At 35.8% G+C, this 27,039-nt stretch overlaps 1 protein-coding gene across 1 annotated transcript in view; it reads right to left on the bottom strand.

The window, feature by feature from the left end:
* The window catches only part of LOC150100993 (uncharacterized), a 28,182-nt gene extending 1,850 nt beyond the window's left edge, over positions 1-26,332 (bottom strand). Inside the window, exons 1-8 of the mRNA XM_090401958.1 lie at positions 26,264-26,332; positions 23,965-24,058; positions 18,167-18,315; positions 16,337-16,420; positions 14,714-14,779; positions 13,275-13,392; positions 8,304-8,428; positions 7,974-8,037 (exon numbers count right to left, since the gene is read on the bottom strand). Coding sequence (XP_090258084.1) covers positions 7,974-8,037; positions 8,304-8,428; positions 13,275-13,392; positions 14,714-14,779; positions 16,337-16,420; positions 18,167-18,315; positions 23,965-24,058; positions 26,264-26,332 — 769 coding nt within the window. The remainder of the gene's footprint in view (positions 1-7,973; positions 8,038-8,303; positions 8,429-13,274; positions 13,393-14,713; positions 14,780-16,336; positions 16,421-18,166; positions 18,316-23,964; positions 24,059-26,263) is intronic.
* Positions 26,333-27,039: the final 707 nt, after the last annotated feature.

Raw genomic sequence — 27,039 nt, 5'->3', positions numbered from 1 at the left:
TCCACTTCTGCCGCTTACGAATTCATATTTCACGTTTATTTTATTGCTGGATGCGAATTTTTTAAGTTAACGAGATGTCCTGGTGGCTCTCTATTAGCTTAAAAGTAGCTTATCCGCCGTTTATTTATGACAGAAGTTATAGGTTCGAATCCAGGATAATGTATAAATGTTTGAAAATGTGTTGTACCTCGAGGTGTTTGGTGTCATATCAAAAATTTTCAATTTAAAATTTTAAAAAATTGTTTTTTAAAATTGTAAAACTTAAAATGTAAAAGATTCGATCACTCACCTCTGCTTGAGACAGGTATTTTACCACGAAGGTCAAACCACTTTCTGCTTTTCTCAACAAAGTTGCATAGGCTTGAATTATTGTAGAGTTAGCTTTGGAACATGTATCAAAGAAACCAAATTAAATAAAATGGATGATATTCTTTTTTTTTTAATTAATTTGCACATATAATATTTCTGCAGAACTATCGTTCTAATATTAGAAGGTTCATCAAGTTTCATAGGACACATAATTATCACCACTTAACCAAGTAGACCTGTCCATTGACCTGTTACCAATTGCTTTGCACAAGTAATGTGTAAGTCAGCATACCGGAGGCACAAGAGTCATTTTAATGAAATGAAAATCTATTTAAACTATTTCAATAACTAATAATAGCTATTTTATAATATGGTATAAAATATGAGTAAGATACAAATGAATATGCAACTTCATTCTGATTTTGTCCGCGCGGTTAGCGTAGTGGCTTTGCCCTTCGAAACCATATGCCTGGAGAAGGAGTGTCCTAGGTTCGATTCCCGTCAACGACGTGAGGAGCTTACGGATCTTCCTCAGCCATGGCCAAGTTAGCCGGTCTTGGGCGTGGACAGCAGGGTTTTTTCCGCCAGTTTATCTGGTGTTTTTCATCCCGCAAACTCTGAGGACACACGGATTACAGTCAGGAATACTGATCCAGGCATAGGTCTGATTCGTCAGCCTATGCCGGTTCCGGAGCCCGGATAAAATTTATGGGGGGGGGGGGGGCTAGATGGTACTGTGAACTCCCGTAAAAAGGGAGAACGCAGTATCATCACACGAAATTTATTTTTTTATTCTGATATTTCGTCTGTTTTAATATCCGCGATATGAATCAGAGAATAGGAGAATTTAAGCAATGCTAATAATATTCATCTTGTATCAGCCAAATCACAGTTCGGAGAGGTAAAGCGTATGTTTCAGAATAACGTAAGACACGTGATCCTGAGGAAAGGCAGGACCGGTAAGGATATTTTGAAGGTAATAGGAGAAACTGCTAAAAAAAAAAAAAAAAAGTTATGAAACCGTTGAGGAGGTGAAGGTAAGTTAATTTGGATGCTATTCATTGTTTTAAACATAGTTTTAACTGTAACGTGTTTCTTACCCCCCCCCCCCAACTCCGCAGGCCGAAAATGTTGATTTTCTCAAGATTATTATTACTTCTCTCCTCTATGGTTAGTATGCCAGATATTTTAACGAGGAAAACATTGACCTCTGCAACCAACCGTTCACTGCATATTTCTGTGTCAGTAATGATGATGACCTTGCAGAAATTGCACGTTCATTTTCCACGGCATGTACAGACACACTGTAAAGACACTAACATTTATTTACTGCAATACTGAAGCAAATTCTTAGGGCTTAATATTTAAGCCATAAATGTATTAAATACTATTTAACGTATTCATTTCGGAAGCAATTTGAAGTCAATATTATTATCTAGTTTAAAAGGAATGCTAATGTATTTGTGCGAAATTCTAAAGGTAGAGCAATTGTTTTTTATCCAAAACTTAAAAAAAATATATCAACATTTTGTATTTTGAAAATTACGTTAAATTCTATTTACGCAAGAATGCAAAATTTGAAAGAACATTTCCGTTAGTTCATTTGTAATATTTCTGAGGGGAGACAGGTTTCCAGCGAAAGTTGTTTTCGTAAATGCTCGGTATAGCAATTAGGAGAAAAGCGAGGAAAGATTTATATGCTTATTAATTAATACGTAGTTCCTATTAAAATTAATTTTTGTTACATGAAATTAAAATAACGGAGAAATTTTAATATTTCTTTCGTTTTTGAAAATCTATTGGTTTATCTTTGTTATTTACAACACTAGCAAATTAACTGTTCACCCAGAGGGCGCACACTTTAATTTGTTGTTTCAGAAATGAGGTGTATCGTCTGCACCGATTGTAGTTGCAGTTTGGGGAATATTGGTTGCTTTTAGTAGTTAAATATTTATAAATAAATATAAATGTGAGTGACTGCTGTTTCCTTTGTGCTGAAATTTAACTAAAATGAAGATATTCGTGGTTCTGTGCATCAGTAATTTTGATATCCAAGAAGTAAGATTCATAGCCCTTATTTTAGCGTTTTTGTTTCATTGTAAAATAGATATTCTAATTACGATACATATTCATGCATTCCTCTGGAAAATAGCCCAGTCATGAAACGATTCTCACAAAAATAACGTAAAAAGAAATGTCTGAAACTTAATAAGATTTGCAGATTTTACATACTTCCCCTTGTCTCCTGTCATTGAAGAATATTCGTTGTAATGCTATTACAGGCTTTCTTTTCGTCCAAAGTATATAAGAATATTTCTAAAGTTGTCTAGGAGTCTTAAAGCAGACCAGAAAGTTTTATTTATTCCTTAACCTCTCATTTTTTAACTTGCTTCAGTATTATCAAAATCTGGAATATACAATGACGTAACCAGTATTGCAAACTACGCAATATATGGGTGGGGTGGGTGGAGGAAGAGCTTACTAGACATGGATAGTGCGCATGAGCTATGTTCTAAAAAGCTGTAAACCGTTAAGAGATTTAATCAAAGCTTGCTGAGTGGTAGAAAAATTGCATTTGGTTCGCTAGTTGAAATACGCTATCATGTATAATGACACCCCCCCCCCTTCAGATATCAGGCCAAGAAAATCCAAGCGAACTACATCAAAAACCAAATAAGACTTCCCAGTTTTTTCCATTATTATGCAAATTATTTCTAATTAATCAGCCAACAAAGCACTTATTTTACGGCAGAACGTATACTATTCTCGTAGTGGTAAAAATTATCTTTTCATTTAAGTATTTGGTTATCATTTTTCAGTTTGTGTTTTGCAAGTATCGTGCGTGATGTAATCAAAAGACTGAGCTCTCTCCGAAGGCATAGCACTCTGCTCAGATGCTCGCGAATGCTTATACCCAGCGGCGGACTGGCGAACACAGTAGGGCCCGGAAATTACTTGAATCATCCCACGAACCCTGCATTTTATTATAGAACGTATTTTTTAAATGCCTTTTGACGTTAGTTCATTAAGAACACCCTTATTGTATTATTTTATCAAATCTTTTTCGCATGGCATTAATATGATAGCGTGTAGTTTTTACGTGACTCCCTGCCCAAGAAAGATACATTAACGTAGGAGGGCTAAGGCATTTTTTAATCATGCTATATTTTTGTAAAGATACTTTTTACCATCAATTTCCTGATATGTATCCTCAAGGGGTGTACAGGATGCTATGACATTACTTCATGATCGCTTCCTTACAAGTTTTACATTCTTACTAATCTTCTGTAAGCAGGTTTACTATTTTTTCGATTAGTCTACTTGTCAGCACTCCAATATCGTCAATATTATTTACAATAAAATATTATTTTACATTTTAATTTTATATTTTTGACAGCAAGACTTGCAGGATTTACAGTTTTTAATACCAGTAATAATTTATTCGCAATTATCATTGTCCGTTTTAATATTTTCATACCATACATTCCAAGCAAGAGGCGAATTGAATTTGCTCCATTTTCATGCAAAATCCACCAGATTTCCTTGTAATATTTCTTTTGTGATATTATTGCTACTTTTTAATAACTTGCTTAGTTTTATAAGGGAATTCTCTTGGACGATTTTGAATATTTTCAAAATTCAGCATAAAAATTCTTCATAGAGATTACGGTATTTTAAAACCTTCGATTAAAACAGTTAAGTGTGGGTAATATAACGATGGACAGAATACTTAAGTTCTTTCCTAATTTTGATGTATACTATTAAGAGAGACCTTCAGGGACTCATCGAGGGAGGCCCTACTACCGGCATCAGCTGTTGTACATGTTCTTGAATTCATTTACACTAATTGCTCGCGCGCGTACACACACACACACATCCGATGGCAATCCATTCCAATCAAGCACAACTCCGTGAGAGAAGAATCTACTCTCACTCCCTTCTTGATAGCATTCATTTTCAACATCCAAGGATGTCTTATTGTCCTTTTCCTACCCTCCATAAAATTTTAAAAAAAATATTCCATCTACTGAAATTCTGCATAACCCTTTCAGAAGTTTGCAAGCCTCAACATATCACCCCTATTTCTCCTGTTTGCTAATATCTGCAGTCTACAAATTCTCAATCTGCCTTCATAATCAGTATTCCACAATCCTAATATCATTTTTAACACTTCTTTGTACTCTTTTCACTGTATCAAATTACCACGTAAACCAGACCTGCGCACAATAATTCAAGTGAGGTCTTACCAAGAGACAAATGTCAAGATTCGTTTCAGCACTGTAATTATTATTATTACGTGACACCTCCCGATGGAGGACACCTACTCTACATCTTTCTTCACCACTCAATCTCCCAACTACACCAACGCCATCTACCGCTAGTATTTCCACAGACAATCACAAACATCCATGCCCACTGCAGGATTCGAACCCACAGCCTTTTGGTTGGAGAGCAGATACGGTAACCGCTCGGCCAACCAGGGCGGCAAATCCTCTGAGTTGTATTTGCAATCATTACTATATGGCCGTCCTATCTACTACAACTCTAAGAACCTTACGTGATACGTTTCTTTTAGCATAATCCCACCAATATAACATTGGATATATCATCACGCCAAAGTGCACGACTTTATTAATGTTGAGCTGATGGAATATTTTCATATGCCCACAATTCCAGATATTCAAATCATTCTGCAAGTACTACATATCAGCCGCATTACTGATTACTTGCCAATCTTTGCATCATCAGAAAATTGCTGTATGTGACCTTTCAAATTCTTCCCAATGTCATTAATGTATAGATTTAATAACAATGGACCAAGAACTGAACCTTTTGATGCACCACTAGTTTCCTTAAATACGCATATTCCCCATATACTACTTTTTGATATCTGTCAGTCGGCCATCCTCTTATCCACACTAATATTTTATAATCCAATCCCATATTCTCCAATGTATGCAACAGGCTTCCATTTTGAATTATGTCAAAAGACTTAGCAAAATTCAAAAGTATCACAGTGTATATATTTCCCTTGTCTAGTTCAGTTATAGCATGTGATATACTGTAGTTGCTAAAACATGACCTTCCCTTAGTAAGCTAATGCTGTCATTGCAAAGTAGAGATTCTCTGTTAATCCATTTCTGAATGAGTCCTAACCAATTTTTCCAAAATCTTCACCACCACTCCTGAGATACTAATTGGTCGATAGTTGGATACATCGGTTTTGGCACCACCTTTGTGCAGTGGGATTATCATACATTCTTTTCACTCCTGTGGAATCTTCCCTGTTCTGAGATTCAAATTATATAGCTGGTCAAGGGAATAGCCAGTTCAGCTAAACAGTCTTGTAGGATCCATAATGATATTCCATCAGTCTTTATTTCAGACTTATTCAGTTTGTGCAACACCTCTAGTACCTCCTCCTCATACACCTGAGTTTCATCCACTGAAGGGGTGGCAGTAAAAACCGAGGAGTACGCTCACGCAGAACCCAGTATACTCCTAAGTTTGTCATAATTTTCTGCTTTGTAGTTCAACATGTAACATTTTCTGAATGGAACATTCATAAACTTACCACTTTCCAAGTGAGTAGAGCATGATGATTATCAACAATCGGAGGCAGAATAGTTACGTCTTTAACTGAAACCACCTCCTCCTCTAACATCATAATCAGATAAAACGCGAGTTTATGTCATCACATGCTACTTGAGGAAGGTGTCTGACAACAATTCATTAAATTCAGTTTCATTCTTCTCATGAGATTTCATTGCTACCCAATCAATGTTCGAATGATTAAAGTTCCTATTATGATTACTCTTTTCGCACCATCGCATTTATTTGGTGATGCATTTCTTCGTCACTAGCAGTCGATCCACTAGGATTGTAACAACTCCCCACCGTTTATTTAATCTTGTTAGACTCGGCCTCCCGCCAGGTGGCTTGAGACTCACTGTTACTGGTGCTGCAGTCATAGGTATAATTGGATCGAAGTCATCCAAAATCATTAGCACCCACACCCTCTCTTGCATCCTATCTGTCTTTCCCAAAAATACTATATCCTTTACACTTGATAATATCAAGTGTAAAGGATATAGTATCAGAAGGGCACACACCACTTTGTGTGTGTGTGTGTGTGTGTGTGCTCTTCTGATAACCAGGTCTCATGAATGCCTACAGTCTTGAGTTTCAAACGTATTGATCAAGGCAGCAAACTCCATCTGTTTTGGTTCTTATATTCCTAATATTCGTGTACAGACATAAGTTATGTGGATGATTTTTTTTTTCGTATACTGTTTTCCATAGTCTGTGCGCCACAGTTGGACAGCTTCAGTTCTTATCTAGTGCCTTACTTATGCAGACATTCTTATGAGTGTTAAGTCTGATCCGAAAGGACACAAACTCGTGCTCTCCTCATATTCATTTCTATTATGATGCCTATTTCCATAATTAAAACAGCTACATAACATTGTCGCTCTTACACCCAGATTCCCACCTTTCCTCGCACCATAATTCAGTTTCCCTGACTGTGTTTGGTTTTATACCGATTAATTTCTAAACAATCCTGATACTAAGCCCATTCAATTGTAGGAACCAGTGGAACTTCCGTGGAACCATTTACTCCAGGTTTTAGTTCTAGTCCGCATATTTTTAAAATCTGAAATTCATAAAATCTTATTTCATGAATAAAAATGATTGCAAAAAAAAAAAAAAAAAAAACCACCATGGCAGATGTTTAGCCGAACTCGCGCTCGAACCCGGTGACCAGCTCACCGGGAAATTCTAGGTAGCTTTCCAGATCAGTCCGTCCTGCTTATACTACACAGTTCTTTCTTATATCTGTGCGGTATAACATTTCAGAAAGCTTCGTTTATAAAGCAGACGAATCCTTTTAAGAATATTTGTTGAGGCTTCTACAGAATCTAATCGACATTTTTTCATAACCTCCTACACATATATCATAATTTTAGCCTGGATCCTGTGGGCAAAGAGATATAGGTTCGAATGCTGTCTGGGACGCAAAGAACTTCTGTATGTAAGTCAGTGAGCGTCCTGTCTCATATGGAGGTGGCAAGCATTTTCCTTTTGGAAAGGCGATTTTTTCGTCTCACAAACAAGCAAATGGCCACAAAACCAATTCACAGACATTATGTACTGGCTTTATCAACTTAGCTACTTCGCAGGTACAATCAGCAAAAAGCTGTCTAGACCAGCAAAAATATATTGGGTTGCTTTTAGCACTAACAATGAAGTCATTGTGACAACTTTGCTACCACCCGCTTTTCTCCGACTTGGAACCGGTTGCTTCTTAGGAATGTAAATCACCCGATGGATGACGTAAACGTTGCTGCAAATTAGAACTACAAATAATACAGTATGAAGCACCAAAAGCCAACCATGGTAACTATTTGAATAATATTTATTAATGTTTTGGATAATATGGGTTTGTGCGATATTCCAGTTGATAATATCAACAGAAAGCACTGTTCCTGATGAAATGAGTGTAGTTTCGTCAATAAGCGAAAGAATATTAGGAACCTATAGCAACCCGTCCTAGCACTTGGTGGTGCAACCAACATTCACGATTTTTACTATGACAATTGAATCTTCTGCTTATCTTTAGGAATACCGCATTGTATTATATGAAATAACGACACAGTACTTACCTTGGGTGCTGGAAAGCTCGAGTAATGTTGCAGAGAGGACTACTCCTTTGTTCACCTCTGAAATCTAATAATAAAAGTTGCTGTTAGTCTTGAAAATTGCCATTTATATTTTAATAATCTTCTAGTAATCTTAAGTAACAGAATCAACATCATTTAAAACAATTGAATGTTTAAAGATTTCTTAGTAAGCTGAAGTATATATGAAATGGATTAAATATTTGATTTACTTCAATTGAAGCTCTGTTATTTTCATCTAGTTTAATGACAGTATCGAATCTTAAGAAATGTGTGAGAAAGAAAAAGAATTCTAATGCTGATGCTCGAACTTACTCGTAATCCAGTAAGCACAATGGGTGAGACGTGTGGCATCTCTGACTGCAGCGCTAACTGTAATACCTTGTGGGTGGTTCCCAAAAGGTAGGCCTCGTCTTTTGTTCCTTGTATTATTGGCATTCCTATTAAAACAAATGAAAAGCTTTTTATATCGCATTTACTTTTTCTTCAATGAATAAGTTTAGGTATTGATATTCGTAACTGAAGTTTCTATTAATAAAATATAATCAGTGTTTGAAGAGGGATAAGTTTCTGAAATGATTTTACCTAGAAGGCATTTGATCTTGTGGCTTAAGATGTTTTATCTGGAAAAAAAAAGTGGGGTGGTAACCTTACCCTTTCGAACACCGAGTATAATATGTGTGTGTGTTTAATCCTTGCCTGGCAAACGGATGAGACAATCAGAACTGAATGAGAAAATAGCCACTCGCATCAGTCCTCTCTATAATATGGTGCTAAACAGCTTAAAAACTTTGTTATCCAGTGGGCTTAATAATCTGGTGAGGCTATGCAAATGATGGTGTGTAATGCTCTTGCAGAGTTATGTCTTTAATTTTCTAGCCTTTTACATCTTTGAGCACTAATTTTAGCCACGATTGACGCACTCAAAATATCTCATTAAATTCCATTTAAATCTTCCCCCGGACACGACATGCATGAGATATATGAACCTATGTACGTCAAGGTCATCCTAATAGATGCTAGCATGCAAAGTGAACCGAAAAATATGTACTTTCTTTTATTTTTTGTCAACGCTGCTATTCACTTGGTCGAAGAGAAATAAACTCCAACATTCATTTAATTTTACTACCTGGGGTGGGGATAGAAGAAACAAAAACACGCGATAATACTACTGAGTGATCTTGTGGCTTAAGATGCCTTATATATATATTAATAAGCACTCTATATAATTGTTTTATTAAATTTTATATAAATAAAATGCACTTTAAATCCAACTTGAAATCGGTTGTCCTTATCCGTACATGTAAGGACCCACCCTCTTTCCCGATATATAAATTTCTTTGTTCTCCCTGCAAGTCTAGCCTACTATGGATTACATTGTGCCGTGTTCATTCCTTTAAACATCTAACAGGAGCTCACATAAAGTAAGTTTAGAGCCGCCCTGTTGCTTACGTGTAGTGAACTTTTCAAGAGGAGAACCCGATCATGAACTTTAATGTCAGTCCCCTCAGGACTTCACATCAGTGGGCTGAGAGAAAAGTTTTCGAGTCCACTTGACACTCGTCTTATTAAAGTGATATTTTGATAACGGTGCTGCTTGCAATGATTACTTTAATTACGTTGGCTGTCGAGCGGAATAATTATAGCGATTATCTCACATTTACTGCATTCTATAAGGGTGTCATATCATGTGTGAATTTCAGTAATTGTCCGTCTTCATCTTCAGACACCCAATTATGAAAATAGAGTGTCGCAATGCGAGAATTAAGGTTCAATTTCCTGAAGTTATTTACTAGGGAAAAACGGACAAAGTATTAATACTTTACGGACTTGAATATATTTTTCAGTGGCGTCAAAATCGTGCAATCCTTGCACCGGTGCTGTATTTCAACACGGCATCCTCCCACAAACTCGACAAGTGAACAAAAACATTTGATTAGGTGTTAAGTTGAAGTGTTATGACGTCTTTTGTTAATGCTGAACTTTGGGGACTTCGTTGACAAAGAAAGCGATCCAAGCGAATATTGGTTGGAAGATGTGCAGCGACCATTGCGAGAAATTCGGTTGCGTTTCTTGATGTGGGTATTTTTGGTCATAAACGACACAACGGTTGTTATACATCCTCTTATTCCGTATCTTTTATTTTATTTTATTTTTTTTTTATATAATGATCCCACACATGAAATGTGACACCTCTAACATGCTAGTGCCATGTGTGCGCTATTAATGTTTCTTAAAGAGTGGGAGGTTTTACTCAGTGTAAAAGACAGTACGTGGGAGATTGTTCCAAAGATTGAAGTGGATGGAATGAAGGAAGATTAGTTATTTGGTACGTATTGGTGTTGGCCAGCGGCTACTCTAATTCTTACATGAAATCTGACACTCCACGACTCCCCGCCCCCTCAAAAGTTGGTAACCTTAAATCGGCGATGACGGGAAGGCGATTTGATTTCATTCACAATTTATATATGCCGATTCAAAAAAGAAAATATCCCCATATTCTGTACAGTTTCTGATTCCCACCCACAAAAAGACTGTAAACCTGTAGTACATTAGAAACACAGATAGACCAAGGATTTCTCTTTTGTTGCGTAATCCAAAAGCCATGCTCTAGAGACCAAATATGGAACTTTTTTTCAAGCCTCCAGTAAGCGAATGGTCTTACTTACTGGTGGGTGATGAAATTCATCACCCACCTAAAGACCGTGCCAGGGATTCGATGTGAGTGGATACGCTAACCACTTGGCGACCGAGACCGACAAGAATCTATTCTCATTTGCCGTTTTCAGTCGCTGTTTTAGTCAGTTCACCGTTTCTAGTAGAAACAACATTATTGCAAAGAGACCCCTCCCTTCAAATTCTGCCGATTACAGCTCTTACGAAAGAGGGAACACAACTTGAAACGTGTAAGCCATTCTTTCATTTGATCGAAATATTTTATATCCAACGCACTTAGGGAGCTCTGTCTTTCATCCGCATACTTTTTTTTAAACGACCGTGTTCTCGTCAATCATCTAAAAATAATCGTGCATGTTTTATTTGATTTCCAACATTTTATATATTTTTTTATAATTTTATATTTATTTATTGCATCTCTAAGGGGATGGTGTGACTGATTTTGCGTGTTGTAGCTTTAGAGTTGAACAATAGTACGTGCGGGGTCAATTTTTCTACACAAATTAAAAAAATCTAGTTTTCTTATTAAGAAACGAACGATTTTTAGCATCAGGGTTGTGTGTTTAGAATAAATGGAATGGAATTAGTGATTAAGGATATTCTGGTTTCGAAATGGGTGTGGAGATGGCAGGTTTACTAATAAGTGTGACTACAGTTATGCTCATTCGTTATTCATCAGCGCTGTCACGGAGGTGACAGATTTCAAATAGGATTTGCGTAGAAGCGGTAATCACTTCAGCCGTATAACAGAGCAGTAGGCGGTGGTGGTCGTCTGCGAAGTATTCCGGTCGACTAAGCCAAGGTGTTTATTTGGTAGTTTCCGGTTTGAAACGTTGACTGGACAGATGCTTCTCGGTTGTCTCTGAAACGTTGTTTGAGTGGATGTGGATTTGGGTTACAGCGAGCGCTCTAAGCTTGTGCTCGAGTTGTTTTCGTGCAGTGACAATACTACATGAAATTTGCGTAACTACTGCATAGGTCAACGAGACGGTGAGTGGTTATTGTAGGCGTAGTTCGTATTGAAAATTTTCAGTTATAATAGTAGCATTTCCCTGGACTTTTTTTCCCCGGGGGGGGGGGGGGAACTTGGTAATACGCAATGTTTCGTTGAAACTCATGGTCACTACTACCAGAATTCAATAAAAATAATAGAACTTAAGATCCGTATTGCAATTGGCTTGAACGAGAAAGAAGTGAAGCAATGCAAGAGTAAGTATGAGAGTATTGTATCGGAGAATCATTGACACGCCATATTTTGATAATTTTCTTATTTGTTTTCATTTAGAGTGTAAGTTGAGACAGAACTTGATTTTCGAGATTCCCCCCCCCCCAATAATTTCTCTAACACTGCTTACAACTTGGCATTGTGAAAGTGGAATAACTTGGGCATGTGCTGTGTGTTTTGATAATGTTAAATATATTTCATCGACTTTCCTATATTTGGAAGATAGCTTTTTAACGTGGAATGCATATTTTGTTCTTTCGTATGGTATGGAGTCCTCCTTCCTTGGGAAACTGCATGAGAAGTAGAAAAACACTTGTAAGATGCTTAGTCGGAACAATGCTTGCCAGCATTTGTTCCTTCTCCCTTAGCCCTACAGAATTCTTTCAGTGCATACACAAGATTAGCATTCCATCCGGCAGAAATGTGCGATACTTAACTGCTACAGTTGATTGCCCCACTCTTGATTTTACACAGTTCTAAGACTCATCGCTGGAGATCCAACTTTCTACATACCAAAATATATTTAATTTATAAGTGCTTTATTTTGCGAATTGCAACCAATACTTTTTCAGTTTTTGTGCAATTCCTCAAGAAGGATAATCGAACTTAAACTAGCAAAACGTAAGTAAATATTCAAAGTAATAACATGAAAGCGATCGGCGATGTACCCTCGAATGTTCTTTTATGTTTTTGTGGTGTGGGTGGATTAATTAAGAATTGCAATCAGTGGTGTTTACTAGGATTTTCTTTTCTAAATGGACGCTGTATTTATTAGGGTGATTTTATTTGTATGGTAGGATAATATTTTAGCTTTCATCATAAAGCATTAGGCATTCGTGCTAATGTCTGTGAAGAAATGCTGCCTAAATTCATTTTCTAAGAAAACTTGCAAAAAAGGTCTTAAAATCAACCTTAAAATATCCGCATTTTTATGAAAAAAACGTTAAGTACGTATTTAACATACGATTGGGCAAATGTTTAATGCTATTCAAAATATAAAATTCAGCTCACTGTTTTTTATTAGAATAATCCAAATGCTGATAAAGCGAGCATTACACTAGTAGGAGGTTGGAAATAAAGAAGACAAATCCTGTGGCTTTTTTTTTTATATATATATCCAAAGTGAGTAGACACTCTCTTTCATTCTAAATGATTTCTGAAAATCGGTGGGCAGCCGGACTTCATATTTTAGTTGTAACCAACTGAACCATCTCTGTCTCGTGATCCTAAATCCTAACTGGTGCGAGTTTTGCGGTCGATTTTTGACTTCAATATTGCTAATTGCAATACTGAGATACTGTTGCTTAATCGATAAAAATTAACCAATGGAAAGTGTGGAATTTATAAAAGCAAAGGCAACCGAAACGGTCACAAAAGTATCCTACCTTTCAAGACGATTTCTAACTTCAGTGTTTTTTTAGAGCAGTCCTGTATGTCGAAGGCTGATGGGTCCCTTGGTATCTGGGGTTTGAGACTTTGCACTTGGATGCGGAATGAAATCTCCTGCAAAAGTTTCGAAAAAAATATTTTATCATTTGGTGGCAGATTTTTGAACAAACTTCTATTAATTAATAACAGAAAATGGAATTTGCGCTGGTCGTTTCAAATATTCTGTGTTTCAAAAACTCTTGTTGTTAAATCAAATCTCCATTTTTCCGTATCACTGCCTCTTAACGTATTCCTGCGAGAAAACAGTTTTTGCTGATGTATTTTGAGTCGGATCACTTCAATGGTAATCTTGTAGGTGACGACACTAAAGTATTTCCCACGAATTGGTTCATTCAAATTAGTGAATAGATCCAAGTCTGGAATAACACGTCTTTTACATTGTCCTATTGGCTTTGCATGCGCAGTGTGCAGGACTTTTGAAATAATCTTATGTTACGTTGAATTTACAACCTGCGGATTTCGGTTCATAGGATAAGATCCTATGATGATATGGGATTATAAAACACATTGAAGAGTACAAAAGCGTTTGATTTCGCAACTAAAGTTTTAAAAAAAAAAATTTTTTTTAATAGATAGAATATAAGCATGTGCATTACAGAGAGTTTCGTCTAACATTTGTATAAAAGCAATGAAACTTTGTCCACACAGTTGTGACTATATATCGGAAACTATACAATGATGGAATATACTGAAAATGATGCTGTTTTGCTTTATTCATGCATTGAGCAACAGTCCCGAACCGAAACCTGGGCGTTGCTACTTCCTTTAATTCAATTAATTTTTTAAAATATTTTTAACTAATTCTTATTGAAGAAATTAATTATTTTATCAAATCTGACAATTTATCAGAATCAACTATTTGACTATTTAAATATGATCTATATCGGTCCATTTGTGTACGAAGTTTCAAGTGATGGAAAGTGTTTTTTAAAACTCAAAAAGGCGTTTTAACGTCTATCAGTGTTTTCAAAGGAAAATAAAACATAACTTCAGCAAATTAATCTAATCTTATAAGCCAAAAAAAAGAAAAGAAAGAAAAATAGCATAATAGTAGTGGGTACTTGATCAGTAGGGCAGAAGTTCTAAATTTTGACTCACCCCATCGAGCGCAAATGTAAATGTAGCCTAGTTTTTCACCAGTGAATTGGAAAGACCATGTAAAAATACTCCCAGCATCGGCGATTTGTTTATCGCTATACAAACTAGCTTTTGACTTATCTTATGCTAATTTCTTTCTATTTTAAAATATTCCGATGAAGGGTGGACTTAAATATAGAATTCGCTAACTTAAATTTTCTGGTTCGGCACTTTCATAGCTGTTTTAAAGATTTAAACTATTTTCTTCGTAAACATCATTGAACACAATTTTGCTTACCTGATTACCCTCTTCATTCTTGCTGATATGTTCAATAACGGACAGTTGAAATGCGCCGCTATATTCCTGAAAGATCAAAGAAATGACAATATTATCCTTCAGTGATTAAATATCTTCGAATATGGTTGGAACATGTTAATGAATACCAGGAAATGAACTTGAGTTTTTCCAAACGGGAGAGAGTAAATCCAGATGTTGAATTACGTAGAATTTTTTAGAATAACCTTCCCTTTTCATTGGTGTTTGAAATAATATTTACCTTTTTTTACTTCCAATGAAAGAGAATAAAGTCTTATGTTAGTAAAGTATAACTACTTATTTTTATATAGAATAAAAAGATTAATGCTGGAACTATTCTAACTGGAATAATCCTGAAGATGAGACGCTAATCCAGGAAATAGTTTCACAAACATAAATTGAATTTAAGTTGTTGTTGGTCGCAGTAAGATGCTCCTGATTCTCAACTTCTTTTCTTGGACTTTCTAACAGGTGACGTTATTGTAATAATTCAAATAACTGCACAAATATATTCTGTTCAGTCAAGTACTAATTTGAGTTTGCTCCTAAATATATCCCAAATTACTGATAAGCCAATACGCAAACAGTATTATTTGGTAACACGTTTTACATAAATCGAAAGGAGATAATGAATTGTTTGCTTGAACATGCTTTGAATTTTTTAAATATGATATGGGATAGTTTTGGTCGCTTGATTGACGTATGCCATTTTTTTTTTTTGTTCAAAATGTTTCTTCCATGTTTCCATTCATTTAGAACTATTCGAAAAGTAAACCCACTCCTTGAGACTCCCATAGTTTTGTGTTCATTTTCTTGGTTCTATATGGGAAGAAAATAGAATTGAGGATTCATATCTTGAATTCAAATAGAAAACTGAAGTTTAGTTTAGAAAGTCCTCAGGAAAATACACACAAATAATATTTCTTACAATCCATTAGAATAACATAAACATGCCCGCGGAACTTGACACCTTAATGGCAGTGCATTCAAAAATCCTGATCTATCATAAAACTCCTACCTTACGTACAAATGGGCTAGTGTAGCCTTTCAGTTATTGATGATAGGATTGCCTCCTCTCTTAAAAATGAGAATCGTTTCACTAATAAAAACAAAACAATAAAAATTATGGGTGTTATCTAGTTGATGACGATCGTAATCTCCCATTTGTTATTATTTTAATACGTCAAAATACTATGCTTGAAATTGTAAATGCAGCGTTAGTCATGCTGTAGGAGTAACTTGAGAACAAGGATATTAATCCTTGCGCGGTGCTAATACCCTTTAAGAGTAGATACTGGCAACACCGTCCTTTGCTTCGCTATCAGCAGGACAAAAACCTATGAAAAAGCATTAACCTTGTTACTTTTTTTTCAGCTTTACAAACATTGATTTTTTTTAAATCGAAAATCAAAGATTTAAAATTATATAAAAAAACAGAATGAATATTAGAATATCCACTGCGGGTTACGTAAAAGAATTCGTTGAACTCGAATGCTCAAAAGTTTAAGAGAATATATTTAAGATAACAATTTGAATATTTTCATTTTTTGTTGTTTTTTTCGAAAGAAACATTAATTAACTGGGCTATTCAGTTAACCTTCTTACCTGTAAGAAATAGATATCAATTACTTCTTCATTGGAGGAATGTTGGATGCTCCAAACGTCATATGTGACAGAGGCCCGAATTCTCTGAAAAAAAAATTTATTTTTACAGTTTAAAAACATTGTAGGGAAAGAAAGACGAATGAGAAGCAATATTAGATATGAATAAAAATATAAGTTTAAAAACGCACATCTCAACCGTAGGTTTTAAACATGACGATTAAAATATTAGGAGAGCCTGTGTAGCTCAGTGGATGTGGCGTTTGCATACCACCGCGCTTGGCCGCACGAAGGAAGTCTTGGTTTCGAGTCTAGTCGGCGACTAGAGGAAATTTTTCTAAGCCTTTTTTCGACCGGTTCCCGAGTTAGTCGATCTCTGGCACGGGCAAGCAGGTTTTTCCTCCCGGAAACTCGGGTTTTTCGTCCTGTAAACTCAAGAAAATCGACCGTAGAACCCACATTATTTCAGACATTAAATATATTGTGTTAGGGTTAGGAACCACGAGATGGCGGCACATTTGAGCCGTCTCTCTTCACTGCGTACTGCTTAATTAGTGATAGCCTTGGGCCATCTGTCTCTGATTGGGTACCAGTGGAGATTGAACTGCCCACTCAGTCTCCAAAAAGTTAGATAGGGCTAAATGGCCTCGCCTACTCCCGTATATACGGGAATAAAAAAGGCGTTAGCTGATTTGTTTTGTTTGTTTTGATTAAAATATTAAAAAAAAAATTACAAAAAAGCTGTTTCCAAGAAGGATGTAAAATATTGCAATGCAGAAATAGATGTATGCGCATTTTAAAGCGAGATTTTAATTGTCAGAGCAACGTAAAACTAAGGATATTAGAAAGGTTCTTAAGTACATCTGCTGTTAACGCATTTTGTCCGAAACCTCTGTAATCATGTATGACCCGTAAATCATATAGCGGTGTTTTATTGCTAATATGGTCTTATGGTTTTGGTCAAGTTTTAGGACTGAGTGACATACAAGAGATAGCACCAGTCTTATATCAAAATCGATTTCCTAAAATGACTAATAGTGTAGTCTACCTTTTTAATAGCATAAATTTTACTTTGATTTTGGGAAGGAAGAGAATCTGATCTTTAAGTTAAGTACAGTATTTAAAATTTATTATTAAATCAATATTACTATTTAAATATGGAATTAGAATTCCTTTATTACCTTAGCAGCAGTTACTAGTTGCAACGACTCTAAAGTGGCTTCTTCAAACAACTCGCATAACACTAGTAAATTCTATGTATTTTTTTTTTTTTTTTTTGGTTAGGGATTCCTACCTAAGGAGTGTTGTCAACTTACTAATTAACATTGCTATGGGTATGCTAAAGTTTATTGTTTTATATATTTTTTCATCAAGTGGAATCCACTTCAGGCCTCCAATAAGCGGGGTGGTGGTCTGAAACCAGAAAAAATTCGTCTTTCACCTCAGGACGATCATAATATTCATACTTGCATCGCGATTCGGATCCATGGTTGGAGATGGACCACCCCACCCGGGCTGGCCAAATATAATTTAGGATGTGCAACTGAAAACAAGAGTGGACAAATTTTCGTAAAATATAACTACCAAATCTCATCAAACCTGTCCAAACATAATGGTTCTGTTCTTATGGTGATAAGATGCTAATATATGTTTGCTTATTATGATTTTGTGTATTTCTTTCTTTTTTTCTCCCTTTCAACTTCGGATTATCTTTGATAATTCCTTGACCTGAAACCTAAATAAAGAGGTTTCTTATGTGTTTAATATCAACTCTATACCTAGCATTTTGATGTAATTGCAAATATTCATTGGTAAAGAAAAAAGAAAAGTTACCTTGCCTGAGTGTACTAGCGGTCTTGCATCTCTTACAGAAGTCCAAGGAAATAATTCTCTGGGAAGCATTGTCATATCCTCAAGTGGAAAATTCTTGATGTTTTGATGACTACATTGGTCATCATCGTAAAATTTTGAATAAAAATCATCTAAAAATAAAGCAGACAGTTTAACTACACTATCATATCCTTTTGTTTCAATCACTTAAATTAAAACTAAGTTAAGATATTATTCGATCTGTACAGATCTGATGATGTAGAATTCATTTTATTTTACCTGGGAGCAACAGAAACGATGATTTCAGGTATATCAGCTATCTATAAACAGTAGATAATTCTAGTAATAGTACTTGTCCTACTAAGCTGCAATAACAGTGGGATGACGTAATGAGTGCGTTAACGTAGGGAAATACGTCGCAACTAAATGCAGAATTAACAACAAACAAATCTTACATAAACATAGTTCAGTGGTAGGGCTGCTACCTTAAGGCTTCTGAACTCGCCTTCTTCCGAATTTAAACCCATAGGAGGAATAGGGTATATTGAAGGGGAAAGGGTAGATTATAGAAGAAATATAGTAAGGTTTATAGAGAGGACATAGTTGTAAGGCCAGAAATGAAAAGACCCCATGGCCCTCGAGTACTCTAATAGCACAAGGGTCATAAAGTAAGAAGAGTTGGCTGATAAGGCCTTATAGGAAAGATTAAAGTAAGTGGGTCTTCCTCAAAGTAGAAGAAGGAGAGGATAGATCCAGCTAGGGGTCCATGGGAGTGCCGCTTCCCTTACAATCAAGATGATTGCCCCTGTTGGTCCACGAGTCCTTATTCAGTATATTCAGACCACCCCACCATATATATATATATATATATATGGTGGGGTGGTCCGATATATATATATATATATATACACACACACACGCACGCACGCACACACACACATGGTGGGCTTCCCTATCCGCCACCCAGGGGACGCATTCTCTAGGGGTTACAGGGTCATGTACAGTTCGTATAGACTCTACTACATTTTTGTTACATTTGCTGCATATCTTCGTGTTTCGTTCAGCTTTACCATTATTAGCATACTCTTTACAAAGAGCAAATTTCATTTACCTTAATTGCTCATTAGGTTTCGAAATTCCAGTTGAAATTATGTGCTGTTACATGACAGTAATCTGCAGTGGATTTAGTAGCAAATGACTTCCAGAAATGAATAGATTTTTATTACTTTATTTGTGGTTAGATACGCTCATTAGTTTAATTATTTCCTGTATTACATAACTTAATAAGAAGGTAATTAGAAGAAAAGAAACGGGCTGTTATCAGAATAGTGCCGGTTGTTGCCGTATATAGGTACTTGGCCAACGTTAGCATTCTTTGCTAATGCTATCTGATTGGCTCCAGAGTTACGTGTGGCAACCATACTTCTCTCATTGCAATCCGCATACAGATTAACATGAGTTAAAATTCGATGAGAAACGTTCTTTTGAAGAACGCAATGGATCTTTTCTTAGTTAAAATAATCCGACCTTCAGATCATGTGTCGAGCTATTGATCAACAATCTCGTGAAGGTCTGGTTTGAATTCCTCTCTTTAAAACAAATTCTTAAGCCCAGTTCTTCTCCAAATTTTCCAACTAATCACAAACTGTAACATCTTGTACAAAATAATTTGTGTTCTGAAAGCGTGTTCTAAAAAACTGGTCTCCCTGATGCGATTTTTTAAAAAAATCATATCGCTGAAGAATGAAATGATGTAGAAGAAAATGTCTCATTTGCAATTTTTGTCGCATAAAAAATTTCAAAACTTCTATCTGAGTAGTGACATTCCATCTCACATTCAACGGTTACAGGTATTTGGCCATTGTTTTGGATGAGCTGCGCGGTATACATCATGAATCCAGTTTAAATGTCGCGAATTGTATTCGTGCAAAAGCAGTTACATATAATCTAATTAAAGAACTGGATAAAATGTTCTTTTGCCAACTTGCCAGTTCACTACACGCTACGACGACATCTTGAGCAGTAGCGTTATTTCCATTTTCGTACTCCCTCTTTTCTCCAAGCCTCTTGAACTAGTAATATTTACCTAAAAAATCGAGCATGCTCACAGAAAAACGAATTTTGAATGAATTATAGATTCAACATTTTTTCCCCATTAAAAGTAGGATTGCAAGAGAATTTGAAACTGCTGTGCCTTATTTAGTGCAAATGAATTTGCTTGCCTCACCTTCAATCATATTCAAATACCTAAAGGTGAAGTATAGACTTTTTTTTTAAAGAGTATTACAGTATACAAATATTAAAGACATGAAGACTGTTTTTGACCAAAGGAAGAACAGTGCTTATAAAACGGAGGAGAAGCTCTGGATAAATTAATAGATAAATTAATTTTTGTGTTTGTCTTAACTTTACAATTTCATTAGCAGTGTTTTGATTTAACACTGCTGATCTTTTGACAAGAAACAAAAAGACTGAGCGATACCAAAACTGATTACCATCCAAACTTTAAGAAAATTGTTGGGCCATGAGTATTTGTTTCTGTCATCAACAGTAATACACAAATATGTAGTGACAAGTTTCATCGAATGGACTTTCTTTATACAAGGATTTCTTCAAAGGACAGGCTATAAAACTAACGTGATTATAGAAAGAGGCGAGTTCGGTCTTGTGGGAAAATGAAGTGCTCCAATTCGCCAAGTTGCTGTAGTTTATATCCATGGATCTGAGTATTCAGTCTCACTACACTTAGAGAGGTTTAAACAAGCATATGTCAATCCAAAAGTGGCTTCTGTTGATGGTTGGATTTCAGCACTTCATTTTATAAAACAAATGTATATTATTAACATTTGCCGTGGGATACAACAAAAACTCCACTATCGGGAATTCGTCTTTTCATCATGCAAAACAGAACACACGCAATTAACTCACATAATACGCTAGTTACATCTATCGTAATTCAAAAACCACCATCTCCAACAAATCTTAGTTCATAGGATATTGCTCGCCGTGAGATGAGACGGCCGTCCTGCTTATTGGAATCCATAATTTGTTGTAGAACATTCCGATTATCCAATTCTTAGCAGATATTCCTATTCCATGCACCGAAACGTGATAATCCCACTCACGAATGCATGAACATTTTATCAGAACAGCTACACATTAATAATTTACATCACATGCATAATAAATCTTTAATTATCTCTTTGACAATGCCCACAGTATTATGGTTCCTCTTCCGTTCCAGGATATGAAGCGACCTTTATTGCGAGGCAGATAACAAAACTCTTCAGAATATGGATTAGAGCTTAACCATCTTATCTTTCTACTGTATAATAAAGATAGTGTTCCTTTGGCTTTCAAATATCCTACATCCTCTGTAGTTCGCAATGTTGGGTTATTTAAATCAGTGGTGGTTTTTTTTTTTTGCAACCTTTTAAGAACCATAAGGTCGAATTTATTATCTGCTGTCTTAAAAAAAGGTCAGTGGTTAATTTCTTAAGTATTAACAATTTTGGCGCATACTATCCAGGAAACTTAGTCACGTTATACAATGACATATGTCGAACAAAGGATATATATGAAAAAATAAATTTCAGACAAAGTAGGGGAACAATTAAAAGGACACTCAATAAAAAAATGAGAAACCCAACTTAAATTCTATAGATGGTCTCTTTGGTTGGGAAGACCCGAGTTCGAATCTCGTCTATGACGAGAAGAATCTTTATCGGATGTTTTCAGTCAAAGATAAGTTAGTTTTGTCTCATACGGAAGTGGAGGATTTTTTTCTCCCGGAAACTGTTTTTTTGTCCCTCAAAACAAGCAAACGCCTCGTGGGAAAAACACATACACCTATAGACGGGATATTAACTGCGAGGTGGAAGAGATTAGAACCTAACAATTTATCTTTCTACTGTACATTGATCTCAGTAGAGATCAATGTACAGTAGAAAAATAAAAATATTTCATCCTCCTGGATGAAATGACACTTGAGGATAATTTAATTGAAAATATTAATGAAATAGAAGAAAATGGAAAGATCATTTATGTAGAATGGAAAGACATATTGACTTCAAAAATTGTAGAAATATAGACTGAAGAGAAAGGAGGGAAATTATCAATCGTGCAAGATGGAAAGACCAATCAACATGCATTTATCTGCATAAATTGATACGCCTTTGTCCTCTGTAGCTAAAACTCAAAAGAAGGGATTTTTCACATAAATGTTAATACATTGAATATGTTTAATATTTATTGAATTAATATTTACTACACCACTAAGGTCCAGTTAACAAAACCCACTTGCAAGAATTGTCAGTCGGAAAGTTGATCACCTTGAATCATCTACCAGTTTGGTATTGTTAGCTGAAGAAGGGGAAAACTGAGAACTGTCAGCAAATGATACTTTTTAACTTTCCCTGAATAGAACTCCTGAGTAAAATTTTCTGCTAGAAACAAATTAAAAAAAAATGAGGTTTTTGTTGATTGTATAAAATATCGAAACGGCAATTAAACCTACTTTCTGCGTAGGTACTATTTCATTTATATTGAGCGATTATAAGTTGGATTAAATGTTTCAGGTTTTCTGAAGGACCTTAAGTAAACGTGATCTCGGTCAGTACTTAGGAGGGTGACTACCTGGGAATAATGAAGAAATATAAAGAGGCAATTTCTTTTGCTGGCCTGGCTGGCCGAGTGTAGTGCGTCCCACTCCCCAACTAACAGGAAGTAGGTTCGAATCCCACCTTGGGCATGGATGTTTGTGAAAGTCTAAGTTGATTTTCTTCGTCTAGTGTAAGACCCCCATCCTGCTTATTAGAGATCTGAAACGGCTTGAGATAAGTACCATGTCCAGTCTCTAGAGCCATTGTTTCTGGATATCTAATAATCTTAGCTCACTTACGGTACTAATGTGCTTTTCGTGTGCGGAATTCATGTAAAAATTAGACTTAAAAGTTACATCCTGTAATGAGCATGGAGAGAAATAACAATGCGTATCGTACATGAATATTTCAATCATTTGAAACATTCATCATCATTTTGATTTTAGCATCTAAAAATTGTATAATGTTTGTCAGGTGTTCTTGGGCCATATGAAGAGACCCACTCCGAATGTGCCATTGGGATAAAATACAATTTAAAGCATTAGCATTCACAAATAACAGTATTCTCGTGTATTTGTAACAAAAAATATGAATTTTCAATTTTTCTAGTATCTTAAAAACTAAGTACTGTACAGCAATTTAGTTGGCACGTCGTGTTATAGAATGTCTTATTTCATTACAGTAATGAAATAAGTGTTCAGAAATTAGTGTTCAGCGTCTGATGAAACTTGTATCTTTTACGTCAGTAACATTTTTAAGCTGTTTTTCCCAATAAAAACTATTTTTTTTATTAAGGTTCTCATACTAAGGTGCCATAGATTTATAACCTTTCGTGGATGGGATTTACATAAAAAGTATGCTATAGCTATTTGTGAACATCTTTAGATGGTAGAAAAATCACATTTGTCCAATGTGAGACCACCACACTGCTTAATAGAGCCTCAAATGTTTTTCTAGAGCAGAATTTCCGGATAATCTAATTCTTACCTCGAGGACTTGCTATATTAATATTGATGTGCTATAGGCTAACAACTTTTCACGAGTGAAATTCACATACTTGAACTTGATGACTTTTATCTTCTGCTGTTTTATATTCGTGGACGATGCAAATTTTTTTAAAGTCAACTCGACACCGACTATGCAACTAATATTTGGCATCACTTTAAAGAAAGAAAATGCGATTTATCGAAACAGACTTACCTGCATTGAAATCCAGCACATGAATTGTTTCAAGATTCTGGTCGACATCAAATTTGTCCAGTCTGATTAGTTTCAGTTCGGCATCATACCATATCTAAAGTAAAATAAATATTTCTTGATAAATCGTACTTTTCGCATGCTCGTCATAAACAAGAACATAAGCATATCATATGGATTACAGATGCAGTGATTTAGTTACTATAACTTCGTCGTAACTGTCTCTACCTTGTGATATTTCTTGGCACGGAAATGTTAAGAATTTAAATTTAGTGTTTGTAGTAAGTTGGGAAGAAGAAAGAGCACTGACACATCAGAGTATTATTTTTGTACAATAAATGGAGAAAAACATGGTTTGTTTTAACATGATGTTAGTGGAAGGTAATGATTAGATTTCTGAGCCATTCAGAACACAAAGAAATGTTGTAACCAATATTGACATTTATCTGGACAAAAATATTACAAAAACGACGTAGTATATAGATAATTAAACCAGTATCTGTCCACCTACCATCTTCATGCCCAATGACAAATAAGGCCGAGATCCGATCCGTCTTCTCCACTTAATTCTGTGTTTTGTTTTGGGAAGAGTCGTAGGGTTTCAGCAGCCAGCAGAAAATATTGGGCGAAATGTTCAAACTTGGCAAGAACTGTTTCACCACTGGGAAAGGTGCAAGCACAAAATCTGCAAACAGTTCTAGTGGCAAACAAAAGCATTTTTTGTACTTTTCAAACAAAGCGAAGCACGTAGCAATGTATGAACTCAAACGTTCTTTTATTGTGCATAGTTTTTCTTTATTATTCGGCAATTATTCTTGTAATTTCAAACAAGAATACATGCAAACTAATTTTTCGCTTTCAGTATGTATAAAGCAGCATTTATTTCAAGTATTTAGCTTCATGACGCCGAAAATTTAAACATTCTTCAGTTAACAAATTTATTAACTGAATTTTTCAGCGATTCTAATTTATTGTCGATTCACTGCGAGAAAATTCTTAACGACGGTCAGGAGAACACTCGAAATTTACACACAAAATATATATAATTAGGCATAAGATGTTCTAAAATTACAGCTATGAAAACCGATCTGTACGGGCGTAGATCTTAAAGGCCTGTGCTTAACACAGGTTATTATGCCTCCCAAGATTTACCGTGCTGACCTCTTGGAGACTTCTCAGAAGTTGGCACTGGGAGGTACGGTCTTCTCAACAGGCAAAACGAAAAAAAAAAGATACGGATTAAGGTTAGTTAATTATGTGCAATTAAATCGGCGTTCAGAAGTGGACTAAATATCTCGAGTCCCTCAGGGATAACTCCACTACGTGCATCACCAGTGCACTGAAAAACACATTTTAGTCTTCTTGTACAGCAGTACTTGCTATTGTCGGATTTTAACAAATTCAAATTACACATTTTTCATTAAAACAAAACAGTTCACCAATCATTTAGAGTTTCTGCGCGCACACATGGACACTAGCAGAATTCTTTAAAAATTAACTGTTTGTGGGATATAAAATGTTGTCAGTACAGGGTGTCAGAAAAAGAACTCCGGGGTTTTCAATGAAATTTATGTTATGACATTTTGAAGCAGAACTGTATGTAGCGTATATTATCAAAGTAAAATGTCACAAGTTGATTACCTGTTAGGGTAACTCAATGGGTGTCCCATTTACAGCCCTACAGACATCAAAACGGAATTCCACCTTCAGACCACATTCGGGTAAGTATAACCATAGGAATTGCTTCTATGGGTGCTATTACTCTATGGCGTAGTGGAAAAGGAACTGGATTTTTTCTTGATAGACAGTGTCTTTTATGTAGCCCTATAAGAAGAAATCCATTGGAGTCAAATCGGGATTGCGAGGTGGCCTAGCAATGGAACCTCCTCCAGCCTGTCATTTGCGTAGCCACAAGAGAAAGCACAGTGCATATTATGGTTCGCAGAAACGAATCAGACAATTCACCAAGTAGGCCTGCAACAAAGGCGAAAAACGTGGAACGAATTCGATTGTCTTTCCAGCGTAACCCGAAACGTTCGGTTCGTAGTATGAGTCGTCAATTAAACATTTCTAAAAGCACAGTGCGTGACGTTGTTCACAAGAGATTGAAACTTCTTCATGCTTATAAATTGCAGTTTGTTCATCATATCCAGCCTAATAATAGGACACAAAAAGTTCAGTTTGTGACCATGTTAAGCCTCATTGCTGAACATAGCTACCTCCAGAGCGTTTTATTTTCCAATGAAACAACGTTTCGGGTGCATAAAGTTGTAAATCTCCATAATTGTCGGGTGGGTCATACAATCCGCATGAACTGGTGGAGTTCATCTGTAACAGTCTGAAGATCAATGTCTGGTTTGGCATCATGCATAATCGCATTGCTGAGCCATTTTTTTCCATGAGGAGACGATTACCAGTGTGGCATACCTGGATATGCTAGAGAACTTTGTTTCCCAAGATTGAGAATGTGGAGGGACTCATCTAGGAAAATGAATAGACAGAGGATGGGCCCATTGCTTAGCTACCGCGCAGTCCCGATTTGACTCCAATGGATTTCTTCTTTTGCGGCTATGTAAACGACATTATATATCAAGAAAAAAATTACCACACTGGTAATTTTTTTCTTGATATATAATGTCGTTTACCTTGGATATGCTTATCCGAGTGTGGTCTGAGGTGGAATTCCATTTTGATGTCCGTAGGGCTGTAAATGGCGCACACATTGCGTTACACAACAGGTAATCACTTGTGACATTGTACTTTGATAATATATGCATTTCTGCTCCAAAATGTCATAAAATGAATTTCATTGAAAACCCAGGAGTTCTTTTTCGGACACCTTGCAATTCATAGTACGGTAAATGCACCTAGATTTCAAGTGTATTAAACACTTATAATATCTTTAATAATACTTTCAAAAAGGGAATACATGTCTGGATTATCCCCAGTCACTGTTAAAACTTATTCCGCCTCTATGAGACAAAATATCACGAACAAAATCAGTTAGTTCCCTTTATGTGGTAGGGAACGATTAAAATAAAGCCTCCAATAAGATTTTTTAAAAGTTTTTCTAAAGGG

The sequence above is a fragment of the Typopeltis vanoorti genome, chromosome 12 (genome assembly GCF_054136105.1).
Source record: "Typopeltis vanoorti isolate ZY-2024b chromosome 12, IOZ_Tvanoo_1.0, whole genome shotgun sequence".
Taxonomy (NCBI): Eukaryota; Metazoa; Arthropoda; class Arachnida; order Uropygi; family Thelyphonidae; genus Typopeltis; species Typopeltis vanoorti.
Note: the sequence above shows the minus strand (reverse complement) of the source record. Positions and strands in the feature narration are given on the sequence as shown.